General features: G+C 37.7%; 3 protein-coding genes across 10 annotated transcripts in view; 1 reads left to right on the top strand and 2 right to left on the bottom strand.

Annotated features, from left to right (window-relative positions):
* Positions 1 to 586: 586 nt before the first annotated feature.
* On the top strand, positions 587 to 11488 carry LOC132604640 (uncharacterized). Of its 7 annotated transcripts, none has more exons than XM_060318238.1 (8): positions 587 to 744; positions 5078 to 5258; positions 7906 to 8011; positions 8218 to 8349; positions 8736 to 9221; positions 9336 to 9422; positions 9604 to 9684; positions 11153 to 11488. In XM_060318238.1, exons 2-7 carry the CDS (start codon positions 5256 to 5258, stop codon positions 9666 to 9668), a joined length of 879 nt encoding a protein of 292 aa, XP_060174221.1. In that variant the 5' UTR covers positions 587 to 744; positions 5078 to 5255; the 3' UTR covers positions 9669 to 9684; positions 11153 to 11488. The 7 variants fall into 7 exon arrangements, with proteins under 7 accessions (XP_060174221.1, XP_060174222.1, XP_060174223.1 ...); XM_060318239.1 differs by having other exon boundaries at positions 9604 to 9676; XM_060318240.1 differs by lacking the exons at positions 9604 to 9684; positions 11153 to 11488 and having other exon boundaries at positions 8218 to 8413; positions 8848 to 9221; positions 9336 to 9596.
* A 516-nt stretch (positions 11489 to 12004) lies between these two features.
* LOC132604638 (tubulin alpha-5 chain) lies at positions 12005 to 14399 on the bottom strand. The gene is made up of 5 exons (XM_060318233.1): positions 14146 to 14399; positions 13575 to 13789; positions 13288 to 13487; positions 12604 to 13112; positions 12005 to 12486 (listed from the first exon to the last, which is right to left on the bottom strand). Exons 1-5 carry the CDS (start codon positions 14256 to 14258, stop codon positions 12174 to 12176), a joined length of 1350 nt encoding a protein of 449 aa, XP_060174216.1. The 5' UTR covers positions 14259 to 14399; the 3' UTR covers positions 12005 to 12173.
* A 2775-nt stretch (positions 14400 to 17174) lies between these two features.
* Positions 17175 to 27431, bottom strand: part of LOC132604641 (calpain-type cysteine protease DEK1) — a 29147-nt gene continuing 18890 nt past the window's right edge. Inside the window, exons 19-32 of one of the 2 annotated variants that reach the window (XM_060318242.1) lie at positions 27205 to 27276; positions 26011 to 26385; positions 25785 to 25900; positions 25398 to 25695; positions 24449 to 24765; positions 23832 to 24183; positions 23231 to 23551; positions 23024 to 23128; positions 22742 to 22870; positions 20169 to 20549; positions 19942 to 20079; positions 18273 to 18509; positions 17729 to 18173; positions 17175 to 17620 (exon numbers count right to left, since the gene is read on the bottom strand). In XM_060318242.1, coding sequence (XP_060174225.1) covers positions 17868 to 18173; positions 18273 to 18509; positions 19942 to 20079; positions 20169 to 20549; positions 22742 to 22870; positions 23024 to 23128; positions 23231 to 23551; positions 23832 to 24183; positions 24449 to 24765; positions 25398 to 25695; positions 25785 to 25900; positions 26011 to 26385; positions 27205 to 27276 — 3147 coding nt within the window. In that variant the 3' untranslated portion in view covers positions 17175 to 17620; positions 17729 to 17867. Of the gene's footprint in view, positions 17624 to 17728; positions 18174 to 18272; positions 18510 to 19941; positions 20080 to 20168; positions 20550 to 22741; positions 22871 to 23023; positions 23129 to 23230; positions 23552 to 23831; positions 24184 to 24448; positions 24766 to 25397; positions 25696 to 25784; positions 25901 to 26010; positions 26386 to 27204; positions 27277 to 27431 lie in introns of both variants that reach the window. The other variant, XM_060318241.1, reaches the window with a different exon arrangement.

Consider the following 27431-nt stretch of genomic DNA (forward strand, 5'->3'; position numbering starts at 1 on the left):
TTTAAGACGTGAGGCATTTGCAAATATACTAATGTGGCTTATGTTAAGATTTAAAAAATGTGTCGTTGAAATATCAAAAGACAAGGAAAGTGTCACCCAAAATATTTGATATACATAAGAAAAAAGTTATACCAATTCAATTGATTGTGTATAGCCATAAATTAAAGTACTTTCTTTCAAAACTTTAATAACTCATTACTTACATGTTTAATCTTAGCTATTTTATTTTAAAGTAGTTATACCTGTCCAAAAATTAGTATATCTATATGTTCACAAAGTTATATCTTCGTTTCATTTGTCACTTTACCGTGTGAATTATACCCATTTTAATTTTTTAAACCGATTGTTGGTGAAGGATAGTTACATTTTAAAGGTGTGTTAGGTGTCTAATAGCAATAACTTCAATTATTCTATAACTTGGTAAAAGAGGAAAAATTCTCTTGTTGCATTTTGTGACTTTTATTTCTTTTTTTAAAATCACCAAATATACTCTGAAAAGTTATTCCCCCATCTTAATCTATGTAATAGTATTTGATTGCACATAGAATTTATTTATTTTAAAATTTGTGGACTAAAATAAGTTATAAATATTTCATTAGGTGTAAAAATGATCATGACTTACTAGATTATCACTGTATAAAAATGTGGGACGGAATATTTTAAATTATTGTATAGTGATGTAAATTGGGAGAGAAGCAGAAGCGAATACTCACATGGTGGGGGAGGTGTAGCCACTCCAATCAAGTAAGAGAATATTTCTGATTTTGAACTCTTAACTATGTTAATTACAACTGATTTCAGTTTTCCGTTTTCTGTTTGGCACGTGGGTGTGGAGTTCCGAGTTGATGTATTATTATTATGAGAGCTTACAATCCTAAATCCTAACTCATGCTTTTCCTTTATGACTAAGATTTCCTCGGTGCTTTCTCTTTGCTTTCTTCCCTCAAATTAATTAGAAAAAATTACTCCCTTAACTGTCGTTTTAGCTCAAAATCAGCGAAGGTAGTAGTATTTATGGTTTTACAACTCTAATCTGCTTCTCTCTCCCTTTGGTTTCTTAGCCTAAGACTACAAGCTTAAATACAAGAAAGAATTAGTAATTATGGTTCATTTTACTACCCTAACTTTGCTTTTGTCTCTCCATTTGGTTTTATTATGAGCTCACATATAAGTATTATTAATTAGTCTTTATGACTGATCTGAAAAACTCTAAGCTATTATGCCTTTGGATGGGTTTCTCAGCCTCAAGTTTTGTATGTTATTTTGGAGTCAGGACTAGGTTTTCGGAGCTGGTACGCTAAGAAATTCAGAAGCTGTTTTCTATTCACGTGTATGCAGAAAATATGATTCAGAAAATATGATGACATATTGGCGATGGAAAATTATTTTATTTATTTTATTTTTATTGTTTATGATCATCAGGGTTTTGCATGTTGGTTCTGATTGGACCTTAGTAGTGATTTGTGCTTCTTTACAAACAAAAATAAAAAATAGTGATTTGTCCTCATATTGATGATTTGATTCTTGGTTATTATGAGCTCAGATATAAGAAAGGATCAGTTTTGCCCCAGGACTTTTGTCTAGTAATAAGGGCACAACGCATAATGTGCGAGTTAGGCACACGTAATTGGTTCGGACCCAGATACAGACAAAAGCCTGGTATTTAAGGGGAGAAAGGTAGAGGAGCGGACCACTATCCAGTGTATTTTGAACCGTGTGCCGCTGGTTCTCGAAAATTTCTCCATTATTTTTGAAACTCCTTTGTTGCTATTCTTTGTTTGTTTTCTTTGCCCAAGACTTTGTATGGTTCTTAAAAGTTGGGTCGGCTATATGAATCCTCACATTTTCATTTAAGCGCAACTCACATCATTATCATACCAAATAAAATGAAGGTAAACAATAAGTTATATATATAATAGTTCATCCGTCCCAATTTATGTGATGATGTTTGACTGGACACGTAGTTTAAGAAAGAAAGAAAGACTTCTGAAATTTGTGATTTAAAATAAGCTATAGATATTCGTGCTGCTATAAATCATCTAATTAAGGGTAAAATGAGCATTTTTAAGTTAAAGTTTTACGTAAGTATAGAAAAGTGTCATTCTTTTTGAAATTGACTAAAAAGGAAAGAGTGTCACATAAATTGGGACGGACGGAGTAGTAATAATAATAATTTGGAATGGAGTCATTGAAAAAGTTGAGAAGATCACTCAACTAACGAAGTGGGCATACACACTGATTTTGCTTCCTTACCAAGACAAATTAAAGGTCTTCTAAATGTAGTTAGATGGAATCTACCATCCTTTCGAGTCAAGAAGAGAAAAGCAAGTTTGCTAATCTATGAGCCTCCTTGAAATAACAGCTTTATTGCCACTTTGTTTTGGTGTTTGGTTAATAGAATAGGTTTATTTTAGATCTGTTCTATGCAGCCTACGCTGTTGTAAGAAGGTAAGGCTACTTGAGTTCAAATCTTGACTCGTTTGAATTAAAAAAAATAAAAATTGAGAAGGGGGTCTGGTCTCTTAAGCTTCATAATAAATGTATGCTAATGAAGTGGCTATGGAGGAATGGACAAAATGAAGCAGGTTATTGGAAGGAGATAAGTGATGCCAAATGTGGTTCTCTGAACCACTGGAGCCCCAAGCAAACCACAGGTTAACATGGGATGGGTCTATGGAAGCACGTGTTGCTTTCAGAATGACTTCTTTCAAAGTTGGCAATGGTTTTCATGTAAAAGTTTGGAAAAATAGATGGCTTGGACACAAGCACTAAAAGGTTTCATATCCTGGTCTATACCTGTTGCCTACAGTAAGGATTCTTACATTGCTCAAAACAGAGAGAACATCTAGAATACGTGGTTCAGAAGGAATCTTCATGATTGGAAATCAATGACCTAATTGCTCTTCTAGCTACACTGGTTGACTTCACCACTGTAGAACAACGACCAGACAGAATCATATGGGAGAAATCTAAAGAAGTAAAGGAGACAATCAAAGAAAGTGGTCTTATGTGCTCATAGAGTGGGATGCTAGAGGATTGGCCCCGGAAACAAGTTTGGAGGACCAGACTACCACTCAAAGTATCATGCTAAACATAGATACCCCTCAATGAAGCCTGTCTAACACAAGACAATCTCAGTAGAAGGAGCATTGTTCTAGTCAACAGATGCTACATGTGTCAACAGAAGTCATAACGTGCTAACACTATCTGTTTCTGCACTGCCCTATTACTGCTGATATCTGGAATTTTTTCCTTTCTCTTTGGCCTATTTTGGAGCATTCCTAAGTCCATTAGGGAATCGTTTATCAACCAGTCTTTTTGGAGAGTTGACAAAGCCATCAAAAGAATCTGGAGGATGATCCCAACAATCGTTTTTTGGGTGATCTGGAATGAAAGAAATCACAGATGCTTTGATGGAATATCAACTCCTTCACATTCTCTAAAAGCTAGATGTTTAGTTAGCTTGTTCAGCTGGTATTCTTACACTTGTTAATAGTATTGATCTGTTTTTGGACTTTGTTAGCTCCCAAGTTCTTGCATAGGCGGGCAAACTTGTACTAGTGCTAATTTTTTTTCTTTTGTACTGGAGCTAACATGCTGTCTTTATAATTTGGCATCTTCCTGATGCCCCTGCAATGAAATTATCTTTCTTCATAAGATAAACGTCAGCATAGAAAAAAAACAAAAGGGGCAGCCCGGTGCACAAAGCATTCCGCCTTAGCAGGGTCTTGGGAAGGTGCCCCCTCCCCCCCAAAAAAAAAAAAAAAACCACCACCAAGAGGTATGACAGCCTACCCTAATGCAAGCATTAGTGGCTGCTTCAATGGCTCAAACCCGTGACCTATAGGTCACACTGAGACAACTTTACCGTTGCTCCAAGGCTCCCCTTCAAGAAAAACAGTCAGCATACCTCTCCTATTTTGCTTTTTCATCTTTTCTCTTGCATAAGGTTCTAATTATGGAGAATAGTGTGTAGCTCCTGCTTTTCCTATCAAATACAATAAATCCAAACTTTGTTTGCCTCCATGCATTTGGGATGATTTTTTGGTCTCCTTTAACCTCTTCAACTCATTTTTTCTCAAGATTTGTAAATTAGCTCATAGGCCTACTATTTATATCTGTTGTTTCCACACATTGATCTGAGAACATGTTAGAAGAGAACTGAAAATCATCATGTTGAAGTGTGTGACCATCTCATCTAAAAGCTTAAGCTCTTAGAGAGAGCACACTTTTATTTACGTAATTATATTCCCAACACGACACTTCACTTGCGGACCTACTCTGATACCATGTTGAAGTTGTGAACTCTTAGAGAGAGCATACGTTTATTTACTTTCAATACATGATATAGATGTAGTCCTTGAAGAGGGTAACTCAGTGATATTACAAATCTTCCTCCTTAGAACGGTTTTTTTCTCTGTCCCGGAGGCTGAGAAGTTCTTGCACTTAAAATATCAAAATATGCCACTATTTGTTAATGCATTTTGCAAGGTCATTATACATGACGAGTAAGTTATGCTTTTAATTAAGCTCCGAGGCACAATTGTCTAACCAGTTATTCTGCTTATATGACTAAAGCTGTGGGATTATGGGGGCTTTGGTGCTGTCCTGAATTGAGTAGGCTAGGCTGTGTAGTATTTTCCTTTTTGGTTGTGTGTGTGTGTTTTTTATTTTTTTGGTTTGGTGTGTGTGTGGGGGGGTTTGGGGAGGGGACTGGTTTTTTGCTCATTGCTTGTAAGCATAGTCCCTACCCAATAAAAGTAAAGAGAAATTATAACAACACACATTACTGTATCTTGTAAGTTGGAGTTGTCCATGCTCTCTATTCGTTCTGACAGCCAGAGCCTTGATGGCTCTCAAAAGAATCAGGGATATCGATGAAGAATCTTTGATACTACTAAAACTTGTTATGTTTTTATCTCATTTATAGCCCCATATTTTTCTTTTCCCAGTGACTTTTTTCTGTATGACTGCTTATTGGTCTGATTGGTGAATAACTGCTCCCAGTTCCTCTTTTTCAATTTCTCTCTGTGTGTTGAAACACGATATGCTGATTGAAAGTATTTTCTTTTCAAAGTTTGATATTAGGTGCCATTGACTACCTTTGAGATACTGAGTGACGATCCGCAGAAGCACAATGGTGTAGACTACTACAGGGAAATTCCCACAAATCCTGTATTGCAATAACTTTAAGTGTGGTGCCTAAAAAGAAGTCCAGTGGAGATGGAAGAATAACCTCTTCTGAAGATATAGAAATGGTATGCGTTTGATCTTTTTGTTTACCTCTCTAAACAATTTTCTGGTATTACTATAAGAAAAAGGAGAGCTTTTCACACGATTCTGTACAAGTTGTCCAATCTATTGTACGGTTCAATCCTGAACTAGTTGCGGTTTGCGCTATGGATCTTCTATATATTCCATTATGTTCTGGCCCATTTCATTTTCCAATACTAAAGAGTAATTTGTCTTAAAGGGAATGTATTCCAGATGCTCTAGCGTTCAACATGAACACATGATATATGTGAATATACTCCCCTAAGTAATAGAATCCTGGAAGTGGTCTGATAATCAATACCTCAACAATTAGGTTCTATTCACTTGCCAAAAATTCAATCTATTTTGGTTTGTTCACCTTGCTAAGTTTAGGATTAATTAGAGACATGGTGCGCAAACGAACCCTAGTCCTCCCCCCCCGCCAAAAAAAAAAAAAAAGAAGTCCCCCCTCTTACCCCCTCCGCAGCAATTTAGATTTCTCTTTTGCGTAGAATCTGTTTTTGACAAGACCCATCTAAAACGTTGTTTTCTGGAGAGAAAATTGACATGTGCTTTTACGTTTTATTTGTACCTTTATCAATGAAATTGGAGTTTGATCTGATGTCTTTTTTGATAAATTGGAGTATGAACTAATGTTGCCACTTTTTTCTTTTGATTAAGGTATTTCATTAGAAGGCATCAAGGAGATGCAAGGATACAAAAGTACTAATATAAGCCCCACTACAACAGATCATGCTAAGATTAGGGAGCTAACAATGTCCAAACATTGATCGTACTAGTAATAGAAGTTAGGTTTGTCCAACTAAATAAATTAAGCAAACATCTAGTTTTAAGGAAGTGATTTGGAGTTGAGATTCCGTCAAAACATCTTTCGTTTCCTTTCAGTCCACACACACCAAAAGATAACTGCTAGGATCATCAATCATATTTTCTGGATGGTTTTATCAATTCTCCATATGCACCAACTTGTATATGCCTCTTTGATATTCTGTGGCATGACCAAGTGTAGTAAAAAATAGAGATAATAATGGTCGCTTGATTCTGCTGGCACTTATAGCATCTATTCACTTGCTGAAAGACACTTCTATTCCTATGTTAAGCAAGCTTCATTGGAAACAATTATTCCAAGTTTTTCCGATCTCTTCCCCAGTTTCATGCCGGGTGTGATGAATGTTCAAAAGAGTAAAGATTCCATGATTTGTTTTATTGTTGTGTTTCATTGTACGTATTCTTCCCCCCCCCCCCCCACACACACACACACACACACTAGCTAGTAATTCAGGGAAATTAGGTTCTATTCAGACCCTAATGAGAGAATTCGACCTCTCACGCGCACACCCACCCCCTCCCCCCAAATAGTTCCCCTCACTACTCCGTCCACAGCAATTTAGATTTCTCTTTTTTCCAAAAAGGATTTTAATGTCTCTTTGAGAACGCAATCCCCCCCACCCCCACCCCACCCCACCCCACACGCACACACACACCCCTCCTCTGTTATACACATTTTATGAACCCTCTATTAGAAATACCAGATTTTGTGTTCCGCTTTAATTTCCTTATTCTATTTAGGCTAATGCTTGCATTAGGTTAGGTTGTCTACATCACACCCCTTGAGGTGTGGCCCTTCCCTGGACCCCACTAACGCGGGATGCTTTGTGCACCGTGCTGCCCTTTATTCTATTTAGGTTAAGGAAATAGATTTTAGGCTTAACTCAACTCCAAAAGTTAGTTTATGATGTGCGAATCGTTTAAGACCATACAAGGAGACAATTTCATTCTCTCAACCAATGTGGGATATTCTAACACCTTCCCCTTTGCACGCTTGGGGCTGGACATTTGGAGCATGGACAATATAACATGAGGGTACAACGTTGAATAAACCAAAATTATGGATGGGTCTGGCTTTGGTGTGAGGACTGACCAAAACCACCTAGGAAACAGTAACCCGTTCCCTAAACCAATTTTGGACATTCTAACACTTCAGATTGAAGCTTTGGATATAAGACTACTCAAAGGAATTGCATGTGAATGTTCTAAATGGAAGGAAATTGTTTCGGCTACTAAAAAAGTTCCATTGTAAAATACACATTGTAGTTGCAGATAAGAAAATGTGAAATCCTTTTTGAGAAAATGCAAGTGGAATTTGAAAAGCAGAAATAAATTCATAAATTAGACATACCCTAGGTGATGTCATTAATTGGTCAAATGATCATTTGGGTGGGGTTCATTCCAAAAAAGAAAAAACTTATTTCTCTCAGTTATCAATTACTAGAGACCGACTGTTTTAAACAATTTATTATTATTTGATGACAGAGTGCTCCTTAGCTACCCAGCTAACTTGACTGTGTTTTGCCAGGTGTTTCTTTTTCTCAGCCCAACCTTTTCCTTCAATCTGCTTGTTTGTTTAAAATCCTTGTGATCGTGGTCTTTGAATGGAGCAAATGCAAATAACTATATTTCAAGTACACGGATAAGGGTGTTACACTGAGGAAAACTTAGATTCAATCTCATTTGTTACTTAACTGAATTTTGTTCATTGTCATCTTAAATCGGTGTCTAAGTGAAATTACAATCATGATAGGTGCAGAACTGCGGGGGAACATATTTATGAGTTATTGTTGCTTATTTCAGGTGCAAAATCGAATAGAGCTGTGTCTTCGGCATTATATGAGTCGGAAAGAAGCTGTGAACACTCTTTTCATCCAGGACAAGATAGAGCCTAGATTTACTGCACTTGGTATGTTATCTAAATTTCAAGGAATACATTCTTCCTCTATCTTGGCTTCTTATACCATTGAAAAATAGGGAAGTTAGGTTAGGGGTTCTGCGATCTGATAGTTATATAAAATTGGTGTTATTTTTTATTATCAGTATACCTACAAATTTCACAGGTTATGTAATCATCTCTTACTCTATCATTACAATCACTTGCCTGACTTGCAGTTTGGCAGAAACTGGAAGAAGAAAATCAGGAATTTTTCCAGGCATATCACCTGAAACTGATGGTGAAAGAACAAATAATGGAATTCAATAGGTTGCTTGCAGAACAGGTGAAGATGACGCATGAATCTCCGCGTACAATTCCTTCTCTACCTATGAATAATGGGTATCATATTCATGGATGTAGTCAGTTTACAAGGTTGCTATTTGGAAATATTGTTTTTTTTTTTTTTTAAACTACCCTTGAACATCTCAACTCTTTTCTGCTTTAAGATTTTGAATCTCTCCCATAGGTTTAGCATGGTGGATTACTGTTCTCAATTGGAGTGGACAGTTTCTGTTCCTGCTGAAAAATGTCCAACTTGATTTTCTTTTAAATAGACGAATACTAAATATATCCAAGATGTCCATTATGTATATACTTTTTTGCTTATTTTTGCTGCTAGATGTGTTCTATCTAAAATCTGCATTTAAGTAGCTAGTACCCCACTAATGTTTAAATTATTCCCGCCTTACTACAGTTCATCAAAATTTGGCATGCTGTGCTGTAGAAAATGTTGGATATGCTCCAAGACCTGAGCTCATGCATGGGTCAATTCCTACCAGTTTACCCAATTCTCTCAGTAATTGCAGGTCAGCAGTTCTTTCTTGCATGCAAACAACGGATGATATTTCTGCTCAAAGCAGGAAGATTGATGTTGCTCGAAATACTTTGTTGGCCCAATCCTCAAATATGGGGATGAGACGAACAATGGACGGGAAGATTATCAAGGCAGAACCGAACTATGCTAACAATTCTCATTTCACTTTTGGTGCTCATAGCAGTTTCTTGGAGTCACGTTCTGCACTGGGCGATCCATCTTTTCCGTCATTTACTAGTGTGCAATCGAATTCACAGCTTCTCAACAGACCTCTTCCGGATGCCGAAACCACTTCATTTGGATTTTTAGAGGAAATTCCTCAAAATTTTGGTCTCTCAGACCTGTCAACTGACTTTAATAGTTCTGGTACATCTACTTCTCCCCTGCTCTTTGAAACTTTTCCAATCACTTTTTGGACTTTTTGTTTCTGTTTTCCAACTTCTGGGTCTATTCATCTTGATCTCGTTCCACCATGTTCAGATATACTCGAGAGCTACTCTAGGCCTCCCTTTCTAGCAACAGACACAGGCAACTTCCTTCATCCAAATGATAGGGGACAACATCAAGGTCAGACTGCCGGCATTACATTTATTGTTTTTAATTTTGTAATTAATGCTATATGTCTCTCGGAAACAGCCATCCTACCTTGGTAGGAGTAAGGTCTGCGTACATTCTACCCTCCCCAGACCCCAAGATGTGGGATTTCACTGGGTTGTTGTTGTTGTTGTTGTTGTTGTCTTGTTTTCAGGAGGCAGAGAGAGGTTAACCACTGTATCTGACAGCTTGCAGTATGAAGGTTTTGCTGGGGATTGATTCTATTGGTAGCTTGGTACCCTCTTTTCATCTCTTCGAATTCATTCATTAAATTTACTTTTGGATCTCAGCCTGCATGAAAGCCCCACTGATCTGTTGTATGATGCCCTTGCTATCCAGTGGGGTTTGCATACACTTCTGTTTCCTGAAGAATGAATAGCTGAGCTTTATCATTTCTCCTCTTACGGTTTAGTTCTGTTGGTGTAACCATATGGGAAGAGAATGTGTTCAGTCTTGAAATATTGATACTTCATATTTAAAGTTTCTTTTTCTTTAATATTTGGTTCTTTGGGTTTGTTAGTAAATTAGTCTAAATTGAAGATACAAAGTAACTAATATCTAACTTAGGAAATTATGGTTTTTCTAGGAAAATCATCTGCAAGCCTTCACACACTCAAAAATCAGGTTGAAAGTAGACGTCATAGGAATCTACTATAGCTAAATTATACAAACAACCATGTAATCATCCACGACCCTAATGTCCAATATGCTAGCGTTGCTTCCATGGAATATCCATTTTCCCCCTAATTTATGATGTTTTTTTTTTTTGTACAAGTTTTATAGAGGAGCTATGGACAGAACTGTGAAAAAGAAGCCAAATAAGAAAAAAATTATGGGGTATAATGTTTTTTTTTTTAATCAAGTAAAAGTATTTCATTCATAGACAAGGCCATAACCGGCCGTATACCAAGTGGTATACCAAAAGGTAAAGACTCTACAAAACCATATGATTCTCTACAAAATCCCCCCAATCGTCTATACAGCAGGGGACTTTCTGAGTGCACCTCAACTGGTAGAAGCTCAGGCTACTCCTCAACTGGTAGAAGCTTGACTCTACTTCGAAAGCTCCCCTATTTCTCTCTCTCTCCAAGGGATATAACAGTTACCTCATCTAAGAGCTTAAGCTGTTAAGAGTGATCAAACTTTTATTTAACTTATGTTTTCACATGCCCCTTCACGTGCGGGCCTAACATGTGGAAATTCTTTTGATAATGGGTGGCGATGAGACTGGAAATCAGGACCTCTGCCTGCTCCGATATCATGTTGCAGTGTGTGACCATCTCATCTAAGAGCTCGGTCATAAGGTTTTAGAAGAGATGGTCACACGCTTCAACATTTGTAAACATCGGATTTTTAAGTGATAAAACAAGAAGGTTGAAGTAACTTACATGTAATGAATGACTAAAATTAGGCTGCAAAAGCCACAAATATAAAGAACACTACCTATGTTACATGATACTAACAGAATTAGGTCGGTCTGAACAGAATATTCATTACATTCATAGATGATTAAAGAGATCCCTTGGAATTTTCTTTTGGGGTTGTCTGATTTTTTCTCCTTTTTTTTTTTTTTTTTTTTTTTGGGTTAGGTGAGGGGGAGGGAGTGGAGATACTACTTCAGCAGTACTTTCTAGGATTCTCTGATATTTCAATAATGTGCGACTTCTCTATAATTTTGACTCTTTTTTATGTTGTTGCTGCAGATCCAGCCTTACACGTTCAGGACAATAAGCATTGTGAATGCATCTGAAGTAGTTCAGGATTTTATACTTTCTGGTGTTGGTTGAGATTTTCGTTCAAAATGATTAGTTTCACGAGAAATGTTGTACAAAGGTGAATGTGATTTAGCAGGTTGAACTTTAGCAAGTGATAGTGTAGTATAGATATCATCAAATTGCCCATTACAGTCTTAGTTATGACTTGATTATGAGGTTTTTGCTTTCATTGTTTTGATGATGAAGGTAATGTATAGTCATAAAGCGCACTTACTGCATTCTCTTATTTGCTTCTTATGATGAGAATGAAGTTTGGTCGTTGTATCGTCTGGAATCCATCAGTCAGTGGCCTATTAAATGTTCCCAAAACAAATTTAACGACTTACACGAAGAAAACTGATGTGAATAAATTGTTTCCTGGGTATCTGTAGGGTTGACAGTCAATTTTTTTTGGTTGAATTTAATTATGAAGTCAGTAGTCATCAGGTAATGTCACGTTAGAAGTAGATGATCCTTCTGCGTTGTCTATATATCAGGGGGATACTATGTGTAAATTTTCAATGTGAGAATAGGTGTCTGTACCTTTTTAATATGAGATTAGGTGCCCTTTGGTCTGTTTTGGATTAGTGTAATTTGACATTCACTCATGTTTGATGGTACCTCTGCCTGTTTACTCTCCTATCCGAGAAAACTACCCACCAAGATCACCCCTTGATACTTCATGATCAAGAATTGAGTTTTTCGGGTTTCACAGTTGTCGAGTCAAGAATCATGTATTTTTCTTTGTTTAACATCTACAAGTTACTTGATCAAGTATCACAATGTAGAGATCATACGATATTATGAACAATCACTGTTCAGAATAGTTGGTAATATTCAGACATGAATGCAAAGGAATGTCAAATTACAATGTAGACAACTGATATGAGAAGTTATACAAATAGCCAAAAACAACAAAAACATATGCAAGGCACTAGGCCAACACTGCCTTCAAAGATGTTGGTCTACATCAATATTCTTCACCGTCTTCCTCGTCATCAACTCCTTCAGCACCAACTTCCTCGTAATCTTTTTCAAGTGCAGCTAAATCTTCACGGGCCTCTGAAAACTCTCCCTCTTCCATGCCTTCTCCAACATACCAGTGGACAAATGCCCTCTTAGCATACATGAGATCAAATTTGTGGTCAATGCGTGAGAACACCTCAGCAACTGCAGTATTGTTACTGATCATGCAAACAGCTCGTTGCACCTTGGCAAGATCACCCCCAGGTACTACTGTTGGAGGCTGATAGTTTATTCCACATTTGAAACCAGTTGGGCACCTGCTCAAAATCCCAAAACCAAAAAATTTATGATCTGGTGTCATCCACATTAGAAAGTGTTATGTAGTTTGTTCAATCAAGAAAGGCGCATGCTTGCAACTAGTGCAAAATACTTACCAGTCAACAAACTGAACCGTCCTCTTCGTTTTAATAGTAGCCACAGCAGCATTGACATCCTTGGGAACAACATCTCCACGGTACATCAGGCAGCAAGCCATATATTTTCCATGCCTTGGGTCACATTTAGCCATCATGCTTGAGGGCTCAAAAACTGCATTTGTTATCTCAGGTACAGATAATTGCTCATGGTATGCCTTTTCAGCCGAGATCACAGGGGCATATGATGAAAGCATAAAATGGATGCGCGGATATGGTACCAGGTTTGTCTGGAATTCAGTAATGTCCACATTGATGGCTCCATCAAACCGCAAGGAAGTGGTCAACGACGATATGATTTGAGAGATCAGTCGGTTCAAATTAGTATATGTAGGCCTCTCAATGTCGAGGGATCTCCTACAGATATCATAAATGGCTTCGTTGTCCAACATCACAACCACATCAGTGTGTTCTAGAAGGGAATGAGTTGAAAGAACACTGTTATAAGGCTCTACAACAGCAGTGGATACCTGAAATTAACAATAAGACCAAACAGTTAGCCGTAATGCCATTATCATGAAAGCTACTAGATAACAACCTATATGGATAAGTATCATCTAAAAATTAAGTCTAAACCTTGTCCTTTATTGCAATACTAAAACAAATGCACTAGTGCTTTGCTAAAACATGACTATGTCTATGCACCTGGGGAGAAGGATAGATAGTAAACCCAAGCTTCGACTTTTTTCCATAATCCACAGATAGGCGTTCCAGCAACAATGACCCCAATCCAGAACCAGTACCACCACCAACAGCATTAAACACCAAGAATCCTTGCAAACCTGTGCAGTTATCAGCCAATTTCCTTACTCGATCAAGGCAAAGATCGACAATCTCCTTCCCAACTGTGAAGAAAGTTGAATAAACCAAAAATTAGGTACATTAACAAAAGTAAATGAAGGAATGGCTCCAGAGTTGTCTGAAGTAGCTACCAGTATAATGGCCTCTGGCAAAATTATTTGCAGCATCTTCCTTTCCTGAAATGAGCTGCTCGGGATGGAAAAGCTGGCGATAAGTGCCAGTTCTAACCTCATCAATAACAGTGGGTTCAAGATCAACAAATATAGCTCTTGGGACATGCTTCCCAGCACCGGTTTCGCTAAAGAAGGTGTTGAAAGCATCATGTGCTGCACCTGGTGTGGTGTCACTGCAAGAAAACAAACGAGTTCAGGATCATAAAATTGATTCTCTGTCACTATTATCATTACCAGGAAAACATTGAGAATAAAGAAAACCATAAAAGATGGATAAAAGAAACCAAATACGTGACAAATGAAATGAGCAATACCATTTATCAATCCCAAAATCGTTAGGTCACGTAAATAATTTCCCTATACCCATTCACAAACCGTCCAAAGGACAAAGCCAAATAATTGTTATCACAAATTACATATTAGAAAAGACAAGATACACCCTCTAGTCTGTAGAGAGAAGGTAGAATACATAATATTCATGGAATATATTTCATAAAGAGGTAAAAGAAAAGCGTTGGGGAATTCATACCTAGGCATCATGCCATCAGGCTGGATGCCATGTTCAAGGCAATAAAGCTCCCAGCATGAATTGCCGACCTGAATACCAGCTTGACCTATGTGTATGCTTATTATTTCTCTCATCCTTCCTTCCTTCACAATCACCCTTTTCTCGATCTAGGTTTGGTTTGTGATTGCGAGGAACAACTCTCTCTCTTTGGTCCTTTTTTATGCATTATTATCGATAAATATACATACATATAAGGTGTGTTTGGAATCCGCAAGTTGGCCCGCCATTTGGTTGCCAGCCTTTTCACGGGCCCTTTCTGCCGCCCATATTCTTTTTACCCCTTCTTATATTTTCCACTTCAATCTATTATTTACCTCTATTTAATAATTAGCCCACCGGTTCGGTTTCTCCATAACTTGTAGTATTCACTTCTTTCTGGAATAAGTTTCCGCTTTTTTTTTTTTTTTTTTTTTTCAAATTCAATTTGGAATTGGATTCCGAAATTTGAAAAACAACTCTAACCTTCTTTTCCAACTCACTTTTTTTACTTTTGAAAAATTCTGATTTTTGATTTTTATTAAAATAACTCTATCTTTATATATTAAAGAATAACTAGTTACTAGTATTCTTGATTTTTTAGTACTAAGCATGCACTCTCTATAATATTTGCTCGGAGGTTTTTTTTCTTGACCCATGATATAATTAATGGCTTAATTATTCACTGGACTACTTGGCATTCATAATTAAACATTTATCCAGAAAAGAAAATTAGATTTTCTTATTAAATCTTAGTCTCAACAAGAGAAGCACCCTTAACTTTGAGATCACTCTACCCCGACTGGTCCATCACCTGTAGCTCGTGCGCAAAAATGTCTTGTGAATCTTTCCTTGCTTGTTAAAGAACTTTGGAAAAGATTATGTAGTTGATCCCGTCTTGTGATTGATTTTAGCGTGAGTAAACCATTCATGTCTTTCTTGTTCCATTAGCTAGGAGATAATTTGAAAATTTTCTCATTTCTTCATGTCAAAGACTAGAAGCTCAGAATATGATTTTTTTTTTTTTTTTTACATTCTTTTCTTATGAGGTCGTGTACAACCCTTTACCGCACAAGCATGAACCCCTAGTTAATTATGTGAAAGTAAGCCGTCTCTGGATAGCCCATTTGCATCTTTTTCTACCTAAATGGAAAAATAAATACAACTAGCTAGAAATATGGGATGATTTTCATCTTTTAATAGTATATTATCCTTTTTTACAACGTATTGTTAATTACGTAAGAGAAAAAGAGCAACTTAGTCGCTAAAATCATTATTTGAGGCACACCGTGCTGAATTTTCTTTTACTCTATCTATTAATTATGTGAGATAAAAAAAAAGTATTAATGGTTTGCCAGACCTCGTTACAATTTTTTAACCTAAAAACGGTGCAGAATAATTGTACAATAAAAATGAGATGATTTGAAGCTTTTAATTTTATTCCTTTTGTTTGTCTTTGTACAACTCTCATTCACACAAATTTATTTTACATATGTACGTCGTGAATTGTTTTAGAAAGCAACTACACTATTAGTATTAAGGTGTGCAGGTCTAAAATTAATTCGGTACAGCTCTCATGCATTTAGAATGTAGTGTAATTATCATTAGTTTTATGGTAAATTTTGCTTATTCCAAAACCGGGTAAAGTTATGTTAACACTTAAGTGATATTATTTGTTAGAAAAACTGATCAGTTAACGTTCGAAATTCGAAGTACGTAGGTCATACAATCTAGAAAATAAAGTGATACTTGCCAAAGAAGGATGCAAATTGAGAGGGGTAGAAACGAACTTATGTGAAAAAATTGTCGACCATGGTGTACATGCCACTAGAGAGGTCCGTGTTGCTGCACTGGACTTTATCGGTTGTTTAGTCGGTGGCGAAGTTAAGAATTTTTTAAGAGTGTTTAAACATTTAATGTATATCTATGTCTTTTTTGACTTATATACACAATATTATTTTCAATATGCACAATATAACTTTCTGACGAAGGTGTTCAACTGACCATCATTAGATCATCTCATTCCTAAAGAGCAGATGTAGGAACTCAACACTCCCCGCACGTCCAGACCAGCCAATTGGAGCGTGGATAATATAAATATAATATGGTATGAGGTAATTAAAATTACATCATTTTTTTTTTGGTACGAGGTAATAAAAATTCGTATCAGTCTTATTCTTTAGCTAGCTAGTTATTCATTGTTAATTTGTGTATCTATTTAATTAGAACAATTCCCATGATACAATGATTTCTAATTAGGGCATGGTACAACATTTAGGAAATAAAGATTATTTTGATATGTTCTACCCGTAATGGTAGAAAATCATCATATAAACTTGGAATAAGATACACTTCTAGTTGGGGACAAACAGCTCAACACAACATGCAGGACAATGGTGCAAGTCAAGCAAATGTAGATGGAACAAAGATAGAAAAAAATTAGTATATAATAGTAGTAAGAAGATAGTGTTATATAAAAATATATAGACGATCAGTGGAAAATGAAAGAAAAGCAGGTGTGCCAACTCAGACGAGGGCCTTTAAATAATGGCGGTCCTAGTTGTTCATATACAACTTCATATTGATTGATCTGTTGCCTGTCGTTGGACAAACAAAATATAAATTCACATTTACTGGAAATTGACAATATATATTATTTAGTAGGCAATTTCACTTATTATATTCCTTTCAATCGCCCATAAAGGAATATTACATATCATCACTATTGCACTAGTGCTCGTGTTTAATCAGTTCATGCAGATTGGTGGCTATAAACTAATAGTCTTATTAATAAAGAAAAGTTGATTTGGACCAAAAACAGAAAAAAAAAAAAAAAAAAAAAAAGAAGAAGAAGAAGATAAGTTGATAATTTAAACCAAATTACGTCAGGTTGTGAATTAACTTCCTCTTTGCTTTTATAAATATTCCAAAGCGCTCTTTTATTATTCATTGAGATATATACAAGGATTTAACTACTTCCTTGCACGCAGAACAATGCTCGAAATGCTTCAAGATTGTAGAAAGAAGATATAGTTAATTCTATTAATGGGAAAATTTTTTACATTTTTACAATTAATGATGTCTACAAGTACTTCAAAACTGATGCTGAAACTTCAATCGATTTTTCAGCCATATGGAGGACACTCCATCATGCTAAACTATAACCCATCCAACAGGGCATCCCTAACACCTATTTCTATTCTTTTCATCTATTCCTTTTTTTTGTTAACCCTCATTTACATTTACTTAATCCTATTTTCTTACAACATCTACTCATGTACAGCGTGTTTGATCCCCGAGAACCCTCTTCGAGACCACGTTTAATGGACCTTCTTCCTTCTATTGGCAGAGACTTCCAGCCCCCCCACCATACATGAATGAGATTAGCGACCATGGACGACTTCCTGAGAATAAGGTAGAGCTTGCAAAGGACAGAACATCCTTTCTCATTTTTCTATGCCTGCTAAAGGTAGAGAGGGAAAAAATTAAGTATACTTACCGAAACAAATATCCAAGATTAGACAGAATCTTAAGAGGAGATTGTAAGAAGTTAGATGAAGGAACTTACCGAGCATTTCTTATGTAAATTTACCACTCAATAAGCTCTTAGACAGATATGAATGATCGGGGATGGTCCACGCAGAATCTCTTTAGAGATGCTCAAGTAGTAATCAAACCCAAACCAAATGGGTCCTCACAATGCAAAACTATAAAGTTTCAAGACTTATCGAAGCTTTGGTAAATACAGAGAGAACAAAAGGCGCCTCTTCACCAGGATGTATTGTAGTGGGCACTATTGTGTAACCCTTTGGATCAGGATCTAGGACCATCTCACACGATATTTCTCGAGAATTTACGTAGTCTGTCCCACCAACAGATTCATGCAAATAGATGTTATATGCAGCACGTCTACCACGAGTTTTCAGTATCCTCATCCCAATGTAGAACATCATTGAATCATGGCTTGACTGATAATTCCTGAAACCAGCTGTTGTCCTTGAGAAGCTCACACCCTAAAATAACATTCTGGTTAGTCTATTTGATCAACAAGAGATAATAATAATAATGTCAATAAGTAATAATTCTGTCCCAGGTTAATCACAATAGGGCACCTGAGTTAAGGTGATAAAAACGTGAATCGGCAAGGAAGCATCAGGACCACTTGCTCTTAGTCGATATTGGGGGTTCTGATGCCATGTGTCATAATCCTGGCAGCCTCCAGCACTGTAACCTCTCCATTGACCATGGATTGAGTAGCGCATTTCTGGTGGGTAGACACGACAAACATATATAGACCTAAAATGTATCTGGAAATCTTGCCAGGACATCCAGAAAATCCCATCGTTTGCCTGTTTTAAAAAAATAAATAAATTAGGGTCAACCCGTAAAAAGCTGTATAAGCATAATCCTTCACTTCTTTTCTTGATGAACATCACAATGTGGTAAACCTAAGGAAACAGTGGGGAGCCATTTTGCACGCAGAACCGGATAAGGGGTAAGGGATTGTTGTAAGAGGGGATTATGAACAATGTCTTTCATTTGGCACATTAGATTCTTTTTTTTTTTTTTTAATCAAGGATTTATTCATCAACAATGAGAAAACTCCCATATACAAGAGGTATACCAAAAAAGTAGAGAGCCTATGAACATAAATGGTCCTCCGCAAAAAATAACCAATCCTCAATACAAATAGGAAACCTCATGGGTGCACCAAAACAAAATTATAGGTAAGATACTATTCTTCAAATGTACAAAATCAAGTTCGTTTCCTTCAAAAGCTCTCATATTTCACTCTATCTCCAACTACCCATAAAAGAGTTAATGGAGCAACATCCCACGCCATGTTTCTCCTCTTCCATCTTCTAAATACCCAGCTGAATGGAACGCCCTTCGCTGTTCCGCTCATGGTCCAAGATTCCATCATTGATCCCATTCAGCCCAGTCTAGCGTTTGATATGCCACTATTGAGATTTCTTGTGCCACAGTATCTCAAGGAATCTTCTACTATAATGGAGGGAGGCAACGAAATTAAAGTTCACGACACAGTGAAACAGCAGTTTGCTAAGTAGTGTAGCAATGAGAGATTTAGGGAGACAATTATTTTTGCCTGAAAGGAAAAATATATAATATTGGAAAGAGAAGGATCTGAATAAAATGGAATAACTACTGTAGAGGATTCATATTGGCACCACAAATATTTGGGAATAACGCATAGTCGGTTGCTTGACTGAGTGCTTGGGGAGAGAAGGGAAACCTGAAGGAGACACGGAGGGTAAGTAGTTTTACAGCATCATCTTTTATCCCGAGAGGAAGACATGATGCAGGAGGTCATGGGATTCTTGCAGTGACACAGGAGAGGAGAACATGGGCTTGAAATTGGACTGGAAGGGGGACGAGAGAAAGGATATAGTAAGGGGAAGGAAGAAGAGCAATGTCAGGCTTGCTATGTAAGGAAACGGGAGTAGCTAGGTCGCGCAGTAAAGGAAGATTGTGTGGGGTCATGCAAAGGAAGAGATTAGGAAGGTGCGCTACCAAGAGTAACAGAGTACGATTGAACAACAATTGGGAATGATAATTCCGCCTCTCCACCCCCCAAATAAGCTGGGGTCTCTCGATAAATTATCAGGAGTTATTAACTCCGGAGATATTCCAAAAGTGGAATTTAGGAAGGAAAATCAGTATCCTTCCTTAAACTCTGGCTTTTAACCAAAGAATTCATTAGGTAAAATCAAAGTCAATGCCAAAAAACAGTAACTTGGAAAAGGAGGGAGGGGGAGCAACCTGTGGCACGTGCTTAAGCTTGTATCTCATCCTGTCGGTCCATTCAGGTGATGGATCCGACCAAGGGCCATTCCATTCAACTTCATTTGCCCATGGATTCCGGATCTGAACAAGCTTGTGGCCATCAACTTCTCGTACCTGAGCAGTAAATCATGCAAAAGATGATCGCGTGACTGAATTTTTCTTCGCTGGTTATAAGTCATAAGATATAAGGATTGGATTTCTACCTGTAATATCGAGTAGGCATGACCTTGGACAATACCACTGGAAGAGATATGTACATCTGAACCTGAAGGGCTACCAGCACCTAGTAGGAAACCCTCTTGTTTGAAGCGCAGCAGCTGAGACCAGAGTCTTCCACTTGCAAGATCAATCTGTGCTTCAGCACTTCTCATGTCAATCTCCTCACCAGCACCTCCAGTGAGGTCTACAAGAGCATCTTGCACAAGTCCACCCTCTAATGCCTCATATGAGCCATGAAGCTTCGCATAAGCTTTTTCTAACAAGGAGACCCACATTTCATTACCCTTCCTACTGGTGGCAAATGCTGGTTTACCAGGTGACTCGCATGGAATCCAATCATCTACCACAACAGGGACCCATTCCCCCTATAATAAATACAGCCACAGGATTAACTTGATTTAATGATCTATTACAGAAAAGGCAATCATATTTTGCTTCTCACAGGAACCAGCACATAAAACCTATGTTACTCGGACTCTTCATTTTCGGTGCTGCACCGTGTCGACACGACACGGGTGTGGGATCCGTACCCTATCTGGTCAACCGATTTTGGATACTTTGACCAAAATCGACGTAGAAATTCTGGACAGATTCAATGATTTCTTTAATCAAAACTAAAGCTAAGGTGAAATTGAAGAAAATGGAATACCTTGTATATAAAAATTTCTATGTCACTTTGTTTCCTTTTATCTCCTGTGGGGATTCTCCTCTTCATCAATATTTTTTCCTCAAGTTTTCCACATAATATTCCATAATTTAGGCTTTATAACTCTATTTTTAGATATTTGAATTTTTTTAGCCAAATCCCCGCACCCATATCCATAACTGGATCCGTATCCCCGAATCTTAAAATTTAGATCACGAAGGATCCGACATCTAGATCCGCACCCATATTGGACACCCGCACCCGAGTCCGAGTAACTTATCATAAAACTACTAAGATCCTCTCATCAGTTCAGAATACAACTTCAAGGAGATTAATATAGAAAGACAGCATTATTCCATCTGGAAATTTAATCGAGCATGACTGTGACGTCAACATGCCAAGTACAAAATTCAGTGGAAAATACTGTACATGGATTCATTAAAGTCATGACTCTGGAAATAGTTGTGCTTTTCCCCAAGCCCAGCAGCAGTAATAAATAAAAGTTGCAGTATTGCTGATTAGTTACATACTTGCAATTCTAAGGAGGGAAAAATGATTTTTCATGTAGGTGTACAATGTATAAAAAGTAAGGAAAAAGGAAATTTAGGGCAATGACCAGATTGAGTCCCATATCCAGAATTATGCTCAGGAAGGATCACTCTGGATCCAGGAAAAGAAGAAGGCAAAAAATTTAGTCCTTGTCATCCTAATTGACTGACGAAGTTTTTAATTTTTTCCCCAAAAAAGCAAAGGAAGAGGTTAAAATTCCAAAACACCATAATACTGACTAACAAAAGAATCAAACTGTTTAACCCTCAGGGGTTGGCCTGGTGGTAATTGGCTTGAGCCTTGGGGTTTGCTCCCTTTCAAGGTCTCAAGTTCGAAACCCACTGGGTGCAAACAATTTCTGAGGGTCATCGGACTGGGGTAAAACCCTGAATTACCCGTGGTGCACTTGCGGGAAACTCCTTGCCGAGGGCCTGTGCACCCCCGGGATTAGTCGGGGCTCAAAGAGACCCGGACACCCGGTGCTTAATAAAAAAAAAAAGAATCAAACGTAGATGACATAAATTAACTCAAAGGGGAAGCATGAATATGAGCACTTTGGTTCACCTTCTACATCACCTTTTGTGGCAGAAACTGCACCAAAAGGACCCTATGTCCATAAATTATATCCTAAGCAAACCAGTAAAATAGAGCCAATTTGGAAAGATCTAGATTCTATCAGAGAAAATGCCAATACGCGCACACTATTTGGTGCAGATGTTTACTGATCTTGGAATAATTCATGATCTACTAGAGAGAGCAGCAAATTAATGCAAAAGTCCTTCATGCATCTGATGGACAGTGTGGAAGGAGAGAAATGGAAGATGCTTTGAAGATAAATCCAATTCCATCCAAAAATTTAAATAGAATTGTATTATATCTTGATTTTCTTGGTGTAAACAACAATGTATAGAAGATCTAGATCAAATTGTAGATTTTTTAGGAGCTCTGTAACTTTTTGGAGATAGCCAGCATATCCTTAATGCCGAGGAATACAAATTTACCAGTTTGAAAAAAGGAAAAAAAAATAAAAAATTAATGAAGAAGTCCAATGTCTCCCACTCTCCACTTCCAAATGTTCTCTTTCTTTTTTCTTCTGATGATTTACCCCTCCATAATCATAGTGGCTAGTGGTTCATCTCTATCAATTCATAGATCCTAAATTTTGAACACAGGAAATGTATTGCTTCCAAGGTGTTGCTCTAATGTTCCTTTCCGTTCACAGTTCTAGAGACACATTAAAAAACTTATTTGATCAATTGAAAAAATTCAGCATGTTCATGTCTGGTGGGCACTAAGATGATTCAATTCCCTTTTGAATAACATATTGCAGGCACAAGTAACTATACAAATAAAGAGCCTAACCTGAATGCAGAAGCGAACTGTATATATTCCTTCTTGATTGTATTCTGGTGTAATTATGACTTCTGATATTCGTGAAACCTCCGTTAGCACAGCAACAGCACTTAGAAACCAACAATCACCCAGTCGTCCCTGATTAAATAGTACAACATCACAGTGAGCAACTGGATCTCTAAAGACAATTCTAGCTACCAACTTGAGGCCTACCTCCCCAAAAAAGCAAAAGAAAAGGGGAGGCAGGAAGGGATAATTTGAGCAAACAGTATGAAGCAAGAGTAGCACAACCTGACAAACATCTGAAGAATTTGCTACTCCAGAAAATAAGCATGGGTGAGAATCCAGATGCTTCTCTTTCACTATATCAGTAGGCCTCATCCATTCAGAAACAACCTGGGATGAACTAATATCAACTAATGTACCACACATCATAATTGAACCTAGAGAACCAGACGACCAATATAACTATGAGCAAAGCGCTGCCGATGGACTCACCTGCAATTTAGATGGGGGATTGTCGGGATCCATAAATAATGAGCGGTCAATGGGAGGAAACTCTTGATCAGTAAAGTGTGATTCTCCTCTTGCTAAGAGAGCCTCCTTCACAGCCATTTCCACTGAGAGCATGTGTTGATTGATTTCCTTCTGTGTATCTACTCGAGGCTTCCTCAACCTTCGAGTAAAAGAATCCACGTCCAACACAACCCCATCACGTTCTGACCTTCTCTTCCTCCCACTTGAATACTGCCCATCCCAATCTACATCATCTCTGTCATAAAGATCTACATCCGCAGGATCACTGTCCCACCCATCAACCTAAGCAAGAAGAACCAAGTAGCAACCATGAGACAAATTCCAAAAGACAAGCAACTTTCCTTTTATGTTTGCCTGATATGTTGAATTAGCAACAGCGAACTATCAATCAACTCCACCAATCCTGTTTCTTAAAGAATTTGATAGTAAGATCTCCTTAAAATATCTAGAACTTGAGCATCTACAAAATAAAAGGACAAAGACCTACGGACCATTTTATCTACAAATGACTACTATTAGATGTATTGCTGGAAACAAATCATTTGAACTAAAAAACACAGACCCTAGTTGGAGAATCTGCCCATTGCCAATTATCATCCGGCAGATCAATCATGTTGTACTCAGCAGAACCCATAGCCGCAGGAAGAGCCGCAATCTCATCTTCTGTCAAGCACCTTCCCCAAAGAAATACATCCATTATGAGCACCTTTGATTCAGCTCCTTCACTATCGGATCTCCCAAATGAATCAACATCAATAGGTGGCCTTATGCCCACCCAAACATCCGTTCCCAGCTCCCATATGCAACCAGCCACTCTTAGTGGTAGCCCCGTCTGGTAGCCATCAAAATTTCCATCTAGGTAGCAAGTTGCTTCACCCAATTCAGCATCAATTGTCAATGTTATGATATGCCACCTGCAAAATAATGCATTTACATATGAGACACCCATCTGATTTCACTCAAGACTCAAGAATGAAGTGGACAGGCAAGAAATAAGACAGACGCCTCTATTTTTATTTTAGGGAATTGTTTCTTGCATATTTGACATCATCTTGGTGTGGGCTAATAAAATTTACATTGATTTATCAGAAAAGAAGAACAAGACAGAAGTCCTAAGCAACTACAGCAACCATGTTTACACAGCAATTCACAAGAAACAAAGAGGAAAAGCTCACACACCTTCCATCTGCTATACTGGTGGCACTTATACTCCACTCCTTTACAGTAGTCTGCTTGTCAGTTTTAGTAATTAATCTAAGCCCAACTTGTCCTGCTTCAATGCCTTGCTCAGCGCCAGCCACAAGAAATTCCCAGCAAATATTCTTCTGGAATTCCGTGCCGAACAAACAAACAGGTCCAGATTCAGGCTGGACCATTACAGCAAGCGAACAGCTAATTTTTTGACGTTGACATACAGTGGGATCAATCTGACCGCACTGTCTGCCACTAGTGGTGGGTTCATCATCAAGTATACACACAGCACCAGCAAGTCCAGTCTACAACAGAATATTTAAAAGCAGGAAAATCAACATACAGGAATTTGGGTTAAGTAGCTATCAAAAAACAACTGTGGATAACCTTGTGATTGCTTTGATGGATCATCATAAAAAGAGTAACAGGAAGAAGATAAATTCAGTTTCAGACCTATTCTAGCAGATACTAGAGGGGGTTTCATAACTTATGGTGGTAAGCGCAGACTAGAGTTCTGGAGGTTTCTCTTGTCATTTTCTTCCGTTATTATCACATGTCAGGTTATTTCCCATTTCAATATATGTAATGTATCTCATAGAAGCTCCAAGGACTCACTGTGGATAAGTATATATAGTTTCGAAATGCAATGATGCCTCGCTTTGATACTTATTTTAGACATGTTATGCATTTGGGCCTTTGCATGGGTATTTGATGTTTTTTATTAAAGTAACTGAATGATGGCAAAGGGCCGCCCAACACATGTTTTACTGATGGTTATTACGACAGAGTTAGGGCCCTTGGCGGGTGCTAGGAACAGGCGGGCGCCGGTCACAGCTCCCTAGTTTAGGTCGTGACAAACTTGGTTAAGGCATAAGGTAGGATTTCAGCATCATATTTCGTGCTGTCAGTTGCGCTTTAAATAGAGGGTAGGGATGACCTGAAGTGCTCGACGAGATAGTTGAGCAGCACGAATACGACGTGCAATGCTTGAAACTCTTTCCCGTGCAAAAGAGTCATCAAGAACAGAATCTCCTCCCACTGCACGGACTGCAGCTGCCATCGCCGCTGCCTCTCTATTCCCAGCATTAGGAATAGATGATATTAGCGACGCCTCTATTTCCTTCCATTTACGCTCCTCCTTCTCAAGGAGAGCTTTCCTCCTTTCTTTACCCCTTCCTTCCTCTTCACGTCTCTGCATCAGGATTTCCTCTTCCATCTCCTTCTCCCTCATATAACTGCAAGCACCAATTAAACAAAATTTAGGAGAGCTCTAACTCTCATAAGTGCACCAGAATTACCAGAACGGTTCTGAGAATACGTTTACCTCTCCTGTATGATTTCAAATCGTCTACGATCTTCTGGGAGCCATTTTTTTATGTCTTTGGCACTAAGATCCGAGAACCCTATGCTGTCAAGGAAAAGTCGGAGACGAACCTCATCCTGGCAAAGCACGCTATGTTCAGGATAAGGGGGAAAAAGAAAAGAGAAAAACGAGAAGAAGAAAATAGAGAAGCTTAAAAGCAGACAAGTAGTTTGTAACGTATAATTACCTGTACCCTCTCAGCTTTAGCCGTCAAACCAAGCAAAAGAAGCAAGTAACCACCAAACTTGTCCCACATGTAAACCCATTCAGTATCAATTGCTTCCTCTAAAGCCAGAATTCGAGCATGAGCACACATTTCTCTTCGGTGACCTACATCACTAGTTGCTTCATGCCTCAGTGTCCTATGTCTTAATCTGCAGAAAATTGACCCAGCGGCCAGTTCTTCATTTCTGAGACGATCTCTTAATTTCATGACATCAGCTCGTGGAAGCACAAAATTGCCTCCCCTATCCCTCATCATTGTTGGATCACCAACCAATAGAGCAGCTGAGCTAGCCGACCTCTGGGGGGCAGAGTATGTTCCAGATAAAGCATTTCTGGTCTGAGCAACCATTAACAGAATTGAGATTCAATGAGAAAATCAATAATAAAACAAGAAGTTTATCTAGAATTTAGAGGTAGAAGAGTCAGAAGACACCAATCACCATTGAAGTTTCATGATTTCTATCATTATTACTCTCAAGACCAATTTAAACTATCACCAAAACAAGCGAACCTTGTGTTAATGCTTATATACCATTAAGCACATCGAAGTTCATGTAGTGTCTAGACGATATTAACGTCTCTCTATATGCAGACCTCTTTGGATGCATTGGGGCCATTTGACATTTATAATTGGAACCAACCAGATAGCACAAAATTTTAATGAGAAATAATTGATAACTAAAATACAATATGAATGGAATGAAAAACCTGTAAAGCACTGACGCATTCAAGCAAGATAAGAAAGAACAATCCCAGAACACCTATCAAACTGAAATACATAACACGTCGATGACATGAATAACGGTACAAAAGGGAAAGCAAATTAGAGATTTAGAATTTTAAAATCGCAAACAAAAAATAGAAATCACCAATATTTCCAAGATTTAGGTTCAAATAGTACATCATTCTAACAGCAACATATTATTTTTAAGCCAGTATAGGGCTTCCACATCCAATTTTTATGAAGGTGGGGCCATTGCGATAAGTCACTCACCACTTAAGTGGCAAAACGTTATTTGTTTCCATTGCAAACAAGGATCACCTTCAGATAGGTTGAGACAGTAAACGACAGTTGAAACAAAGAACACTAAGTAATAACCTAGGAGCAAAAACAAGCAATGAAAGAGCTGCCAGCTGTAATAAAAAGTGATCGTACCTTCGTGGCAGATCGAGCAATTGCCTGGACTGTGGTTTCTTTGCTAAGAAAATGAACAGCATCTTCCACCATCTAATTTTAGATAAAATGTTAGAAAGTAAAGCAGAATATTTTAGGAAGTAGTTCAAGCAGAAGTGTTTTTTGTTTTTGATAATAAACTTTTTAATGAGATTTCAAGCACAGGTTTTTTATGAAAACTCATCTCCATAGTTATCACATTGACTATA

The sequence above is a fragment of the Lycium barbarum genome, chromosome 7 (genome assembly GCF_019175385.1).
Source record: "Lycium barbarum isolate Lr01 chromosome 7, ASM1917538v2, whole genome shotgun sequence".
NCBI classification, from domain to species: Eukaryota; Viridiplantae; Streptophyta; class Magnoliopsida; order Solanales; family Solanaceae; genus Lycium; species Lycium barbarum.